The sequence below is a fragment of the Sphaeramia orbicularis genome, chromosome 16 (genome assembly GCF_902148855.1).
Source record: "Sphaeramia orbicularis chromosome 16, fSphaOr1.1, whole genome shotgun sequence".
In the NCBI taxonomy this organism is placed as follows: domain Eukaryota; kingdom Metazoa; phylum Chordata; class Actinopteri; order Kurtiformes; family Apogonidae; genus Sphaeramia; species Sphaeramia orbicularis.
In genome coordinates, this window is record NC_043972.1 from 12615130 (window position 1) to 12631859 (window position 16730).

Consider the following 16730-nt stretch of genomic DNA (forward strand, 5'->3'; position numbering starts at 1 on the left):
ATAAAACTGTCAAAATTCTGGTCTAACTGACGTCCCATGTTGTGCAGGTTCTGGTCCTGGCTCAGGTATGACGGTGGCACCTCCCTCTGTGTTTCTCAGTTGTGATGGTGGCCCCTCCCTCTGTGTTTCTCAGGTATGACGGTGGCCCCTCCCTCTGTGTTTCTCAGGTGTGACGGTGGCCTATCCTTCTGTGTTTCTCAGGTGTGACGGTGGCCCCTCCCGCTGTTTCTCAGGTGTGACGATGGCCCCTCCCTCTGTGTTTCTCAGATATGACGGTGGCCCCTCCCTCTGTGTTTCTCAGGTGTGACGGTGGCCTAGCCCTCTGTGTTTCTCAGGTGTGACGGTGGCCCCTCCCGCTGTTTCTCAGGTGTGACGATGGCCCCTCCCTCTGTGTTTCTCAGATATGACGGTGGCCCCTCCCTCTGTGTTTCTCAGGTGTGACAGTGGCCCCTCCGTCTTTGTTTCTCAGGTGTGACCTGGCCCCTCCCTCTGTGTTTCTCAGGTGTGACCTGGCCCCTCCCTCTTTGTCTCTCAGGTGTGACATGGCCCTTCCCTCTGTGTTTTCAGCTGATCCGTGGACTTCCTTCTACATCCCTCTGGTTCTTATGTAAACACTTCAGTGTAATTATTATTAATGGCTGTGGTTCCAAAGGGCCTTAAACTTCCTTCCTGAAGACACACTGGGGGTGTTGTGGTCTGGTGTGGTCCCCCCCCCCCGGCTGACCAACACACACAACAACACCTTCACCTGCCAGAACACACACACACACACCTGGTTTAGTTCCAGTTCCACATTCAGCCCAGTATGATCTGAACCGGGTCAGAACAGTAAAATAATAACAGGGAAAAAATTTAAATGACATGATAAAAAAGTTTACATCTATAAACTATCCTTTAAAAATGTAAACATGAACAAACTGAAAGGTTTTCAGAATTATCAGTGTAATTTGACCAATATTCAGTTCATTATTTATACATGTTCATTCTAATGAACAGAACCGGTAGATCCACAAACACAGACAGAACATTGGTCCAATTCCACTGGTTTATATTAAGACACTTCAGGTTCATGTTGGTTCATGTTAGTCACATTTTTCATGAAAGGATTGTTTAGAAGTGTATATATTTTCATGTAATTATACTTTTTTTACACTAAAATGTTTGTATTTGTCATTATTTATAGCTTATTCTATTTATTCTACTGGTTCTGATCCACTTTAGATCATATTGGTCTGAATGTGGAACCTGAACTAAACTGATTTTAATGTCCTTGACTGTAATTTTGGCATTTCTTCCATTTCATCCCTTTGGGCCAGACTGGACTGGAGCCTCTGGTGGACCAGAATGGACCCTCTGGTGGGCTGGACCGGACCCCCTGGATTTAAAGGCTCCTGGTCTGCATTAAAACACTAGGAGTCTGGGTTTCATGCATAGTCTACACTTTATTCAGCATAAAAGAATACAAATGGTCTTCACCAGAACCAAAATAAATTAAGTCACCGTTGGATTGGAGCATCGGCACTGAACACAAACTCCTCTATCATAAAACCAGCTGTGATCACTGCTGCATTTGAAGCACCAGCACCGACCCATGTTCATGAAACGATCCACATTCAGCAGAAAAAAGCATAACTATCCAACCTGCACTGGTCCTTCATCATCATCATCCTCCATTTGCACAAAGACAAACGCCAGCTGATGTTATTAGGGTTTAGTTGCAACATGAAGATAAAATTTTTAGCCTTAATCTGCTTCATTAACATTTATTAAGTGAATGTGTCTGATTTCTACCAGATGATTAAAGTACATGTGATTCTAAGCCAAGGCCATGAGTGAAGCTCAACCTTTATTCAGATATATTTACATCCTTCCCTCCTGCATCAGAGTCATTTCTGTTTACATCAAACAGCAGAGTTTATATTTATACATGAAAACAAAGCCACGCCTTGGATCAACATCCGTCTGACTCGACTCGTGAGCATTGTCGAAACACGACTGAAACTGAAGCTGATGGATTCAAACACGTGAGATGAAGGTCACACTGTTGTATTTCAGGGTGTCAACAGATACAGAACCGAACCGGGCCCAGTTCGTCCACAGTTTGTCCATAAATATAAGATGGGTGTGTTTTAAAGGGGACGGGGTTAATATGAGCGGATGGCGGGGGGGACGTGGGCGCAGTCCTGCTCATCCAGGGAGGAGTCGATGACCGGACGGTACTCTAACGTCACCTAGAACCAGACCACAGAACACACATCAGTACCATACACAAACCCTGGAAACGCAACACGCCATGGGGGGCGGGGTTTAGGGTGGGGGTAGTACCTTTCCAGTCTTGGGGTCGACATAGGACATGGTGTGTTTCCTCCAGTGCTGATCGAACGGCTTCTTCTCTTGACCCTGAAGAGGCTTTGAGTAGTCGTACTCATCCACACGGTCCTGGAGGTAGAAGCAGAAGAACCGAGTCAGAACATGACCCAACAGCTCTGACATCCACATGTTCACGAACATTAACCATCAGAACCAACAGAAACACAGTCATGTTTTAGAACCTGAATCCAAAGGTTCTACACCAACCCTCAGACCAAATCAATGTTCCTTCTACAGTTTTAGGTTCTGATGGATTCTGGGTCCAAACCCGTCCTACACAGACCTTGAAGTCCTCTCTGGCGTGGGCTCCTCTGCTCTCCTTCCTCTGCTCGGCTGAGTGGATGGTCTGAACCGCATTCAGCATCAGGTTCTGTAGCTCCAGGGTCTCCACCAGGTCCGTGTTCCACACGATACCTGAAGCAGAACACAGAACCAATGACCTAACGGGTCACAGGGAGAAGCAGAGGGAAACCACCTGAAACGTACACTGGACTGGTACCGGGACCAGGACCGGGTTTACCTCTGTCGAAGGTTTTGATGTCATCCAGAGTCTGGTAGACAGCGTCCATCTTGTCACAGCCCTCCTTCAGGACGGATCCAGTACGGAACACAGCAGCGTGGGCCTGCATCGTCTGGACACAAAACAAACAAACAGCATTTATACACCAAGATGGAATGAAAACAGTAAACAAACATCCACAGACGTGAACAAACGTCCACAGACATAAACAAATGTCGGTACCTTCTGCATGTTCAGTCTGATCTCTGACGTCCTCAGGGTTCCGTTTGCAAAACGCAGTTTGTCCAGGTTGGACACAGACTCTTCACCAGCGCTGGACTTCAAAGGAGACAGAGTCTCACCTGGAACACAAACACACACACACACACAAAGCGTGTCAGCATCAGCTGATTCAGTGACTGCTTCAACATTAACCCTATCAGACCCCTTTCATTCTACATGTCAGATGTGTTCTATGGTTCCGGTCCAATACCAGACGGCGCCGGCAGGTGTTTGTGTGTTTTCAGTTTCAAATCTATTTTGTTTGAAAACTTTTCCAGTTGTTAACTCCTGCCCTCAGTTACAGGAGAACCTGGTTCTGACTGGACTGTTCTGGTTCTGACTGGACTGATCTGGTTATGATTGGAGTGTTCTGGTTCTGACTGAACTGTTCTGGTTCCAACTGGTGTGTTCTGGACTGTGGTTCTGACCGGGTTTGTGCTGCTCTGCGATGGTGAGGGCGCAGGCTCGGCCAAACACCACCAGGTCCAGGAGGGAGTTGGCGCCCAGCCGGTTGGCGCCGTGGACGCTGGCGCAGGCCGCCTCCCCACAGGCGTACAGACCCGGTACCACCTTGTCCTCCCCGTCGGTGTGAGTGATCACCTGACAGAAACATGAGAGTGTTGAGGGGGTGGTTCTGATGTCGGCCCGGCAGTGGACGGGTCACTGTGGTCCTACCTGTCCTTTGTAGTTGGTGGGAATCCCGCCCATGTTGTAATGGACCGTGGGCAGAACTGGGATGGGCTCCTTAGTCACGTCCACGCCGGCAAAGATCATGGCGGTCTCGGAGATCCCGGGCAGCCTGGTGGCGAGCTGCTGGGGGGGCAGGTGGTGCAGCTGCAGGTACACGTGGTCCTTCTCTGGACCCACCCCCCTGATGGGCAGAGACAGGGGCAGAGACACATGAGTAAAGACATCAGCAGTGTTTAAAACTAATAAGCCACACCCACTGGTGATGGCGCCGATAAATACGTCTGGATAAACGGACTGAGGTTCAAACCTTCTCTATGTCGGTGGTCGTACAAGTTTATGATGAACGTTTGTTTTTTTTTCCTTTTTATGGTGAATGTTAAGTAACAGTTAATGTGACCCTGAAAAGAACCTTTAGACTCTAATGTTCTACTGCTGAAACCATTTCCCATCATGCACCTGCCCTCGTACCTGCCCTCTCTTATCTCGATGGTCATGGAGCGCGACACCACGTCTCTGGACGCCAGGTCTTTGGCGTTGGGGGCGTAACGCTCCATGAATCGCTCTCCTTCACTGTTGATCAGGATCCCTCCTTCGCCGCGGCAACCCTCCGTGATCAAACAGCCGGCGCCATAGATTCCTGTCGCACACGTTCCATGATTAAAAGATCAAACTACTGATTCATTGACAAGACATGAACAAATTACAGCTTCATGACATTTAAACATTTACATAAAAAGAATTTTATCTCCTCATGTCATGACGCTGGATAACAGAGTTGATGTGTTGGATAACGGGGTTGATGTTATAGATAACAGGGTTGATGCGTTGGCTAACAGGGTTGATGCGTTGGACAACAGGGTTGATGTGTGCTAACGCTGATCTACATTCAACCCCGTCCACAGCACCACGTCTGTCCTGTTCTACCACTGTGGACTCTGGACTTCTCAGATGTCTCTAAATGTCAACTGTCCTGTGTCCTTGAACGTCACATGGCTGTGACTCAGGTTACAGTGTTTACATGTTGGACATCAGAGACGCAGACGCTGAACCCCTCTGCCCCACCGCAGCTGAACCCGTCTGTCCCATGTCTGTCCCACCGCAGCTGCACCCATCTGTCTCACCACAGCTGAACTCGTCTGTCCCACCGCAGCTGAACCCGTCTGTCTCACCACAGCTGAACCCGTCTGTCTCACCACAGCTGAACCTGTCCGTCCCACCGCAGCTGAACCCGTCTGTCCTACCGCAGCTGAACCCGTCTGTCCTACCGCAGCTGAACCAGTATGAATGTTAGGTCCTCACCGGTGGGATGGAACTGGACGAACTCGAGGTCCTGGCAGGGCAGTCCGGCCCGGGTCACCATGGCGTTCCCGTCTCCAGTGCTGGTGTGGGCGGAGGTGCAGCTGAAGTAGGCGCGTCCGTAACCTCTGGGGGACAAAGGTCAGAGGGTCAGAGTGGACGTCAGCAATCCGGATCTGGTTCCGGTCTGGACTGGGTGCAGATGTGTGCGTTTTACCCAGTGGCGATGACGGTGTTCTGGGCCCTGAAGCGGTGGATGGAGCCATCCTCCATACAAAGAGCGATCACACCTTTACACTGTCCGTCCTCCATCAGCAGGTCCAGGGCAAAGTACTCCACGAAGTAACTGGTGTCGTAACGCAGCGACTGCAGACACACACCTCATTAATCATTACATTCACTCACAGATAAGTGGACACGGTCGGATAGAGACACTTACGCGTCCGTAGAGCGTGTGCAGTAGTGAGTGTCCGGTGCGGTCGGCCACGCAGCAGCAGCGGTGGGCCTGGCCTCCTTTCCCATACTTCAGACTCTGACCCCCAAACGCACGCTGGTAGATCTTCCCGTCCTCTGTCCGGCTGAACGGCATCCCGAAGTTCTCCAGCTGAAACGGGAACAAAGCATCGAGTCAAGGTCACCGCCCCAAAGGTTACTGCCCCAAATGGGTCAAAACCATAAAAGAACAACACAATAACCCCCCACACACACACACTCACACACGTATATGAAAATGTTTACATCTACAAACTTGCCGTTAAATACTGAACATGGAATTAGAGCTGATTTCATTCTGACATGAACTCTGGTGTTTTCATCTTTAGGCCACGCCCCTCGTTGTGACCAGACCTCACCTCCACGACGGCGGCGGGTGCCTGCTCCGTCATGTAGTGGATGGCGTCCTGGTCTCCGAGCCAATCGGATCCTTTCACCGTGTCGTAGAAGTGCCACCTCCAGTCGTCGTCCTCCATGTTGCCCAGGGCTGCATTGATGCCACCCTGTGAGGGGAGTCAGAGGCATGATGGGTAAGGCATGGCCACACGCGGCGTGGATGTGAGCGTGTCGTTGCTGGTGTTACCTGAGCGGCCACCGTGTGTGACCTGGTGGGGAACAGTTTGGTCACACACGCTGTGTTGAAGCCGGCCTCTGACAAACCGAACGCTGCCCTGAGGCCAGCCCCTCCAGCGCCGACCACCACGGCGTCGAACTCATGGTCCACCACCGGGTACTGGGTGGAGATCTGAACACAAGAACAAGAACGGAGAGCAAAGGACTTTAATGACATCAGCTTTGACTGGAGAAACTGGATTCATGGAAATGCAGAAAGATGTTTAATAGAAGCGTTCTTCCATTTGACAGGAACTGATGGCAGTGAAAGAGGATGCAAAAAAAGACAAACAGCTGTGACTACGAGAAGAAAGTCGGAAAATACCGAGATGAAACCTGTCATTTTATGAAAATAAAGCCATAATACACAGAAATCTGACTGTTTGGACTATTACTCATACACTGCACATTCATGTAAATATATATTTAATAGTAGTTTATATTTTATGTTCATTTTCTTTGTCATGTCTTTCTTAAATGACACTTTGTTTTGTTTGTTTTAATTTCCTAGTTAAAGTATTCTATTGTTTTTATTTGTATAATCTTAAATTCTCTTGTTTACTGAACACATGACAATAAAACACTTGGAATCTAACACTGAACTGAACTCACATCATCTGATACTTTGGCACTTTTCTTCTTTCCATAGATGGAAAAGTGAAAGCTCCTGGAGGCCTGAACTGCAGCAGCAGGAACCTGAGAAAAAAAAAAAACAGTTTAGGAAGAGTGACATTACGACCCCAGTCTGATTCTATGAGTCCACAGTTTCATTCTGTGTCTAAATGTGAACTCTCCAGACAGTTGGACAGAGGCAGCAGAAGGACAAGGACGTCAAACACAGGTGTGAGATGGACGCAGTACAACTACACACTGTATGTACACACCTGTACTTCACCTATTCAGTCACAAATACTGTATTAACCCCTGGGGGGAATGTGTGTGTGTTGACATAGTTAAAATACAGGTAGAATACAGAAAGAAAGAAACTCAGGAGCAAGTGAAGCTGGATCTGTTGACTGTGATTTTGCATCCTGAACTTTGTTGTTTTTTTTTGTTTTTTTTTTTTCAGAGAACCCCAGGAAGACTAGCCTGGTGTTGGTGTGTCAGCTAGTGGGGATCCTTAATGAAGAATAAACAAAGAATAAACAATAAACAATACTATGCAGTTATGTACAGACATGTACAGGGAAGGGACAATATTCCTGTTAGAATGTGTCAGTCTATTGAAATTACAAATGTGCAAAAATTACACTTATATATCTATTATGATATTTTCTATGTTATAGATCTTTTATATGATCTTTTCTATGTTACAGATCTATTATATGATCTTTTCTATGTTATAGATCTATTAACTGGATAAAGACACACATTCACTTCATGTGGACATATAACTGGATTCTTCTGAGACCCAGGAAAGAACAGGTTTTGGCTTTTTTTTTTTTAAATTAGATAATTGCCTTTATTAAAAACATCATTTAGCAACAGTTTTTTCAGATGCAGTTTTTTATGGAATGTCCTCTGCAGTGGACAGCATTTAAGTATGTATTTGTAGTAAAGTTGTGAACCTCTTGTCGCCTACAGAGGACATAAATGCACTTCTGGGTCTCAGAGGATTTGGAGTCAAATGTGGAACAGATATTTTTTTAATGACGACATTTTAGAAACACTTACATGTCATATATTCATACCGCTGAATACTATTAATACCACATCTATAACCGGTGTCATTCACAGTTCCTTATAGGACTGCAGTTTTTACCTGTTATTGTAACTTTATTAAGTGACTGATGTGAGTTTCTTTTTCTTTCACCTCCTCTTTGTTGATGCTAATATGCTAACACACTTAGCATCCGGAGCTGCTTCCACAAGGACAACACAACTAACAGACATGAGCTGCCATAAATACCTCCAATGTGTTGACGGATTGGTATAACCTATGTTTTTTGTGTAGTGTCAGACAGACTGTGGTCCTTTAATCCTGTAAACTGTGTGTTTGGTCTTTTTTTTTTCGTGGCTCTGATGTGTCACATTGAACAACCTCACATACATAAGAGCTTACGCAAGGCTCACAGTTACGAAAGATGACCAAAGTGAAAAAAGCACGCTTTCCTCCGCGGTGACACCACAACAGACCCAGTACACAAACACACACGACGGAGATTTAAAGAAGTCTGTACTTACTGATTTAGTCTGGACTAAAGTCCTTTTGGACAGGAGTCTGGAGGCAGCGCGGACACTCGCCATGTTGTCGATTGAAGAGTCGAATCTGTGGATGGGCGCAGCAGCTCATATTCACAGGCACCGGACCGAACCATTCTGTGGAAACGGGGGATTACGGGGGGGCACGACTAACGACACACCGGTGGAATGATCTTTCACATATCTTCAACTTCATCACACATTATATAATAAGCCGTAAATGTGAAAAAACACTCATATGCGCTGTTTTGTACTTGTTTTGTGAATGACATTTAGATATTTCCCACAGGACCCCCCCCTCTTTCCACGGCAGATGGACCCGGAACACGCCGGAGTTGTATAAGCTGGGTCTGGGTGTGAGCGAACAAATGCATAAGTGACCTAGACTTTTCATTCAAGGTGAGACACACAACACCGTATATTTGACAGATACACAAACACCTGTTGTCAGCCGACTTTTACACCACGTGTTGCATTTTTGTGCATAAAAACCAACCAACTGCAGCCTTCTGAAGGATTTGCTAATATTAGCTAGCCTGTTAGCTCCTGGCAGTTAGCCGTGTTTGTGTTGAGCAGAGCTGTCAAACATGTCAGTGTGATGAGGATCCTGCAGCAGGGTCTGGGAAGTGTTCATCAGTTCACTGATACTGTCTGAGTATTTAGACCTGTGGCTGCTGACACATTAGAATAAACACCTGCTTATTACAGTCCAGTGCATCTCCAGGTGAAGTCTGAAGGACTCTCATGTTTGTCCACAGCCTCCATGAACAACCTGAATGACCCCCCCAGATGGAACATCCAACCAGACCCCAGGGGGAGGGGGGCGGGGGCAGGGGCCGGTGATGGGTCCCAGTGGAACTACGCCCTGCTGGTCCCCATGCTGGGACTGGCTGCCTTCCGTAAGTTACACAACAGGAGGCTGATGATGATGAAGGACCAGGCAGAGGATGAAGAGCAGAGGCTTTATGTAAACACTGAGAGCACACCGCACCAAGACCACAACAAAGTCAACATATACAAGCACTGTCAGCGAAATCTACAGGAATACCACTGGTCTATAAGTTAGATGGATCCATAATAACAGTAGTTCCATTGGACCAGGTGTGAGTCTCTGATCCAGACTAATCCAGTCCTAAATGCTGGTTGGTTGTAGTTTCACAGTTACAGTCTGGGGTTAATGATAGAATGGGTCTAAGTCCAAAGGAATATTGGTGTCAGATCTACTTCAAACACTGTCTGCACATGACAATACATGGACTGTACAGGTTCTATCAGTGGAACATTTATATATCTATTGGATAAATGGACAGAAACCAACATATATGTGGAAGAACACACCATCATATACCTGGAAAACAACAGCAAACCAGCACTTTGGTCATTAGTTACACAATTAATCTGATTAAAATACGGAACATTTAACACATTTAATGTCTGAGGCAGATCATTTCTAAAATATTGTAGAGCAGTGTTCTGGATGTTTGGAGACTCATTTTAACTGCTGTAAATATATAAGGTTGATTATTCTGTGGGTAACACATTTGAGTTAATCCTAAAGCAGGTTTTAAAGTTAGTTTGACTTAAGAAAGATCATTTTACAGCCAACCCATAAAGGAACACTTCATCCTTTAGGATCCAACAGGTCCAGGTTTGACTGGACACAAAGGAGGAGAAAAATTATCACAGAGAATTAACTGAATCTGTCAAAGTCAACATGTGTTTGAAGATATTATTAACTGTGTGACTGCAGATATGTCAGTCCTTAACTCTAGGGTCCATGGACACGTCAGCAGATGGAGCCTCACTGAAACTGTGTTTGAATGTGTGTGTAAAGTGCAGGTGTTGAATTAATCCTGTGAAGTCAATGGTGTTAAAGCACATGTTAAACCAAAGTTAGGAGACACAATACAAACAGGATTTTTCAGTGACAGTGAAGTAAGTTATGAAAATGGTTTGTTCAACATGTTTTTGGTGAAAAAAAAACAAAAAAAACCACAATTTTCCCCACACAGATTTGATGTTTTTGTGTGTCATTTTAGGTTTAGTGTGTTAATACAACATGTCAAATGAATAAAATAACTGTACAGTCACACAGGTGAGGTTGGACTGAAAAAACTGATACCATGGAAGGCAAGAGAAACACTTTTCTGAGCAAAATGAAAAGTATCCAAAAACAGCCCAAATCCATTCAGACTCCAGAGGGTTAATCCAGTTTACTGTGGATTTGTTCCACATTTATCGGATCCAGGTTTTGGTGCATATGTTTTAAATGTTCTTCATATTTCTGTGTCCGTGAAAACACTGCATCAGAAGATCTGTGTTGGAGCCCAGTCCTCCGTCCATGACTCTGACATGTGGTCTGTTCAGGTTGGATCTGGACCAGAGAGTCTCAGAGGGAGATCCAGAAGGTTCAAGCCCAGTACCACAAAGACGTGTCCACCATAAAGAGTGAAATGGAGGCTCGGTACCGGGAGACGCTGACGGAGCGGCGGCGGGCAGCGGCAGTGCTGGAGCTGGAGCTGGAGAAGGAGAGGCAGAGGGTCAAAGGTTACCGCCAGGCGCTGATCTCCCAGAGCCAACAGCTGATGGAGGAACGCAAACAGCTGCAGCAGGTAAAGGGGGTCAGCCCCTGGACCTGAGGTGGACCTGAGCTGGACCGGTTCTGCTCAGATCCACTTCTCTGCTCTGGTCTGTCATGGTCCTCTTCAAAGCCATGACACTCACTCACTTCTGCGTTTTTGGGTTCAACATACATGTAAATGGACAGATTTCACATGAATGACACTGACGTGGAAAAGTGGGTTCATGATAGAATTCATCGTGTGTGTCCTCTGCAGATTTAAAATGACCTGTTACATTTATTTCATGTAAAATAGGTTTTATGTGTCTCAGACAGTTTGAAATATAAAAAAATCCACAGTGAAATGTATTTTATGACCTTAATGCAGCACAAAGGATAGAAACATATAGAAATGGAAGTTTAAACATGTTTACTTCAATGTAAACTTAGGGGGGGCTTTAGTTTGTACCAACACCTACTGCAGATGGGGAAGGGGTTGGCTTACGGATTTATTTTCTTAAAATAATCCTGTTAAAATGAAGAAGCTTTAACTGTGGACGTTATTTTAATCCATTTGAAGTTGAATAATCTAATTTTTTTGTGACGTTATCACTGACTTTTAATTTAGTTTAAACTAAAACAATAACTGAGTGAAGCACAAATGAACCATGGGATTATTTTCACCATAAACATTAATATTTCAACCTCAAATAAAAAGACAGCTCGTAATGGATTAAATCATCTATGATTAACATTTGATTCTACTATTGTAATAAGTGTTTGTTGTTGTTGTTGTTGTTATTATTATTATTATTATTATTATTATTATCATCATTATTATTGCACATAGAAGACGTGAAGTTTTGTTGGAGGAAACTGTTTTTTTATTTATTGAGTATCAGTGTTCCATGCTGCACAGGTCCACATTATGCTCACACAAGTCACAGAAGTTCCTTCAAACACTGATCATCCTTAATTTTCTTTTTTTCCCCTCCCATAATTCACCCCACCCCCACCCTTCTGAGAAGATAGGGGACACCAACCCGCAGACAGAGAAAAGAATTATTATTATTATTATTATTATTAGTATTAGTATTAGTATTAATAATAATAATAATAATAATAATAATAATAATAATAATAATAATAATAATAATAAAATTAAATAAACTCAAGCCTGTACATTGGTTCACTCCTGTTATAGTTGTGCCGTATACGTTATGATTTACATGGACAAATAATTTCAGTTCAAATGTAAGAGGTCTGTTAAGTCCACACAGATCTGTCTCCAGTGGATCCCAAACAGAACAGAGTTGATCCCAGATCCTCTGAGTGTGTGTTTGATTCAGCTGTTTTCAATCCTGTTCCTCGTCCGTTCATTTAAACTCGTCTCCATCCTCCACTTCAGCTCTGACTGAGCTGCTTTTTGTCTTTTCCAGGAGCGTGAAGCACTGGAAGAGGACAAGCAGAGGCTGGTGCAGTCCGGCGCTGCGGGGGCGGTGCTTCACGACGCCCTGGAGAAGGAGAACGACTGGTACCGGCGAGCCTCGGACGCCCTGAAGGAGCTGGAGCTGCAGCTGGTGGAGCGGCAGAACGCCTTCTGCTCCCTCGTTCTACCGCGAGAACGGCGGCTGGAGATGGAGAAGAACATGCTGCTGAAGGCCGTGAAGGAGCCCATCGGTGCCGAGCTGAACCTGGAGGCTGACCTGAAGGACATCTTCAAGAAGGACAAACACTGTGCAGATCTGCTCAACATGGACAAGAGGAAGAATGGCAGCTTAATGTGGGTTTATCTGAAGTACTGGCAGCTGCAGGTCAGCGTCCACAAGCACAAGAGGGCAGAGGATGCACTGCTACGGCACCACTGAGCTCGCCCACACCAGTGACCACGTCCACACTGGTGACCACGCCCACACCGGTGACCATGCCCACACCTGCTGCTGCTGTTGCCTCGACTGGAAAAGACGCTGAAACTCTGTGTGCATGTATTTTTAGTCTGGAAGTTATTTTTTGAATTCTGTAGATGATTTAAGAGATGACAGTGGTTTAAACAGTGGGATTTGTTTTCCTTCATTAAGCCTCAGATCCTGTTCATCTGAACCTGTAACTGTATGAAAACCCAAATGCACTATGGGTAAGTTGTATGAATGTATGGGAAACACCGTCATATGGTTCTGCCTCCTAAATGCCTGTGTGTGTCTGAAATAAAAACTAGAACCAAGATCAGGGAAACAGAAACCCTCCAAGAATGAAAGGGAACGATGGGAACGGTATCTGAAACTGAAATACATGAACCTGTTGATGAACAGAGACACATGTGGACCATCAGCGTCCACTGTCCAATAAATAAACCCCAGCAGAAACACCTGGGCTTTTCTGAAAAATACACATATATTTATGATGTATGATATGAAACCACTGATGAGCCATGTTCACACACCCTTAATTAACCCTTAAAGACCCAAACGTCCACTTTTAACCCTTAAAGACCCAAACGTCCTCCTTTAACCCTTAAAGACCCAAACGTCCTCCTTTAACCTAAACCATCTACTGATCTAAACTGTTTAATTCCTGTTGATCCACTAATCCTATCAACCCATGTCAATAATTGGTGTAAAATACAGTTCTTCATCTTTTCATGGTCATCAGATATGACCATATTTGGACATTCAGAGGCTCTGTAGTTACTGTGGAAACACCATCATCTTCTCCAACATTGATTTCCCAGTAGCACCCGTGGAGTCATGGGACAGTGGATGGACACACTGGGTGTATGTTCAGTTAATGAGAGATTGGACTGAAGAAGACACTTTATTCAGTTTGGTCTGTTTCTGATAGAATAACCTTTGAATTTACTCTGAGTTCTAATGAACCTCTACATGATCAGTGAATTAAATATAAGAAATACAGGATTTACACTGAAAATTACAGAGGATAAAATAATAAATCCCTTAGGGAAGGTTAAGGGTGCTGAGGTTTGACAGATCTGATGAACGTCTCCTGCTGCTTTAATTGTTACCTGATGCAAACGTGTTTAACTGGACCTTACTAAGTAAAAAATACTTAATATTTTCATTGGAGTTTGTCACCAACATTTTTTGAAGTAAATTTTATGAACCATTTTTTTTAATACAGAAGTCGCCACAACAATTGTTTTTAAATTCATGTCAAATTATGTCCAATCATTGATGGTATGTCATGAATCTGTGACTCCTGTAGACAGTGAATTTAACACAAATTATGTCAAATGTAAAAATCTGTTCCTTTAAACCCCATTAATAACTGAAAGTCATTGTGTAAAAAACTCAAATATTGAACCAGCTGAATCATTTTCACTCAGTTTATTGTTGAAATAGAGGAGTTTTTAATGACCGTGAAACACAAATACTGTCCATTCACAACAAAAACACAGTAAAAAGAATTAAATAAAATAAACTCAGAATACTGTGTGTTTTATACTTAAATGTTGTTTAATCGACTCCATGTATAAATAATGTTTGAAGATGTTTCTGCTGCAGATTCACACATGAAATAATAATAATAATAATACATTTATTATTTCACATGAATGAACTGAGTCCGGAGAAAAGAAATACTGAGTTTCACAGTTGAATTATTAAAACAGAAAACGAATTTAAGACACAAGTCAAGTTTCCTTCAAGAAAATGAGCTTTGACCATCTGTTCCTCTGGTCTGTGTTCTAGAAGGTTCTGTTTTTATTCTCAGGTTCTGTTTTAGGTTCGGTTTTATTCTCAGGTTCTGTTTTAGGTTCGGTTTTATTCTCAGGTTCCGGGTTCTTCGGTTCTGTTGTGTTCTGCCTTCACTCCCTCTTCTGGACCCGATGGCTGGTTTCTCTTGGAGACGACATGAACCCTGAGGGTCTGAAGTTCATGGGTTCTGGCTTCTTGGTTTCTGAGTCTAGTTCTCCTCCCTCTGGTTCTGGTTCTATTGGGGTCTTCAGGGGTTTGGGGTGGGGCCTGGCTGGTTGTGGGTCTGTGCTGCTTCGGGGTTGGAGGAGGGGCAGCCGGTACTGGGTCACGGTTTCAGTTCTGGTTCCGGTTCCGGTGCTGAGTGTCAGGGTCTGGTCTGGACTTCTCTGGACCAGAAAGTGGACGACCCGCTGCTGCTCGTAACGCTGCCGCCGGGCGCCGTCCGTCTCTGACAGTGTTGTCCTGGAAACAGTGAGTTCAGAGTTCACATTAGCGCATCGACATCACAGTGAACAAGGGTCAAAGGTCGACCGGGTCATTACCGCATCATCGTCACAGTGAACAGGGGTCAAAGGTCAACTGGGTTGTGCCCATGGTGTCCTTCTAAACCAGGGCTGTCAAACATATGGCCCGTGGACCCAGAACAGACCGGCTCAAACCGGTGTCATATAGAACCTGACCCGGGTCACTGTTCTAGTCTGTAAAACTGACCCCATAGAGTTTTAACCCCTTCTATGAATTTGTTCTGTATGTTAATAAAACTGGTCTGATATATTTTATATCAGAATAAGATTAAATATATGGGTAGAATCTGACATTTTCACCAGAAACTATTAAATTAATCAATTCACATAAACATTAAAGTAAATAATCTGTGTTCATGTTAGAGTTGGACATCACAGACATGAAATCTACCATAAGTTATGAAAAAAATGGCTTTTATGTCTTTATTTTCTAATAATGTAGTAATATTTGTACCAAACTCTGTAACAGTGAATGGATATAATCAGATTACAGTAAAGGGTCTGGGATTTGAATCAATAACAGTTTTTTTTAGTCAATAACAGTTTTTCTTTAGTCAATAACAGGTTTTTTTTGTCAGTAACAGTTTTTCTTAAGTCAGTAACAGGTGTCACGATTAAATTTGATCCAATCTTCTAAAAAATCGGACCAGAACATCCCTAAAAATGATACTGAAGATATTAATGTTAAAATGAGGTTCTACATTCAGACCAATATGATCTGAACTAGATCAGAACCAGTCAAATAATAACAGAACAAACTATAAATAATGACAAATAAAAATGGTTCTAATATTATTAGAGTAAAAAAGTCAAACTATATGAAAATGTTGACATTTATAAACTGTCCTACATGTGAAAAACATAAACAAACTGAACCTTCTTCATATAAATCTGTATTTGTTCCAGTATTCAGTCTGTTTTTAATGTAATATTTTAGATTCGATAGAACGAACATGTAGAACTGATCAGCTGAATACTGGTCCAGTTGCACTGATTCAGTTCAGGTTCATGTTTGTCGCTGACATTTGAGCTGAAGGAGTTAAAGGTTCAAAGTGTCGCTAACGTCGGCTTGGTCACATGATCATCCTGTTGTCGTGTTGTTTCTTGTCTTTTGTTCTTTCGTTTGTTTCTTGTGACCTTTTCCATTTTCTTTCTCGTTTGTCACCGTCTCCTTCTGTTTTGCATTCAAATCTCTAATGTGGATTAATGTTCTAATTCAGTTTTGGTTCTGTTTATCAGTTATTTATGGGTCGCTTTAGGCTCCGCCCCCCTCTGATGTCATGGACCGGGAAACACCAGCATCAGGTTTCAGTCCTGGTTCGTAAATAAACCTGAGGAACAAAGAGGTTCAGGTCTGGACCTGAACCAGATCCAGCAGAGTTCTACCTGTACTGGGGCCAGGTCTCCAGAACCAAACCCAGCCAACACGCCTGGTACCGCTCCTTGTGCTGGTTCTCCTCCTGAAGGTCACAGAAGGCGTTCACCAGGTAACA

General features: G+C 44.0%; 2 protein-coding genes across 2 annotated transcripts; one reads left to right on the forward strand and one right to left on the reverse strand.

Moving 5' to 3' along the window:
- Positions 1-1422: 1422 nt before the first annotated feature.
- sdha (succinate dehydrogenase complex, subunit A, flavoprotein (Fp)) lies at positions 1423-8533 on the reverse strand. Its single transcript, XM_030157337.1, has 15 exons — positions 8426-8533; positions 6854-6937; positions 6213-6374; positions 5989-6132; positions 5577-5741; positions 5355-5503; positions 5141-5265; positions 4310-4478; positions 3827-4022; positions 3580-3751; positions 3113-3231; positions 2891-3002; positions 2654-2784; positions 2326-2439; positions 1423-2231 (listed from the first exon to the last, which is right to left on the reverse strand). Exons 1-15 carry the CDS (start codon positions 8486-8488, stop codon positions 2145-2147), a joined length of 1992 nt encoding a protein of 663 aa, XP_030013197.1. The 5' UTR covers positions 8489-8533; the 3' UTR covers positions 1423-2144.
- Positions 8534-8696: 163 nt separating this feature from the next.
- On the forward strand, positions 8697-13231 carry LOC115435133 (coiled-coil domain-containing protein 127). The gene is made up of 5 exons (XM_030157347.1): positions 8697-8842; positions 9202-9342; positions 10811-11055; positions 12443-12859; positions 12896-13231. Exons 2-5 carry the CDS (start codon positions 9207-9209, stop codon positions 12905-12907), a joined length of 810 nt encoding a protein of 269 aa, XP_030013207.1. The 5' UTR covers positions 8697-8842; positions 9202-9206; the 3' UTR covers positions 12908-13231.
- Positions 13232-16730: the final 3499 nt, after the last annotated feature.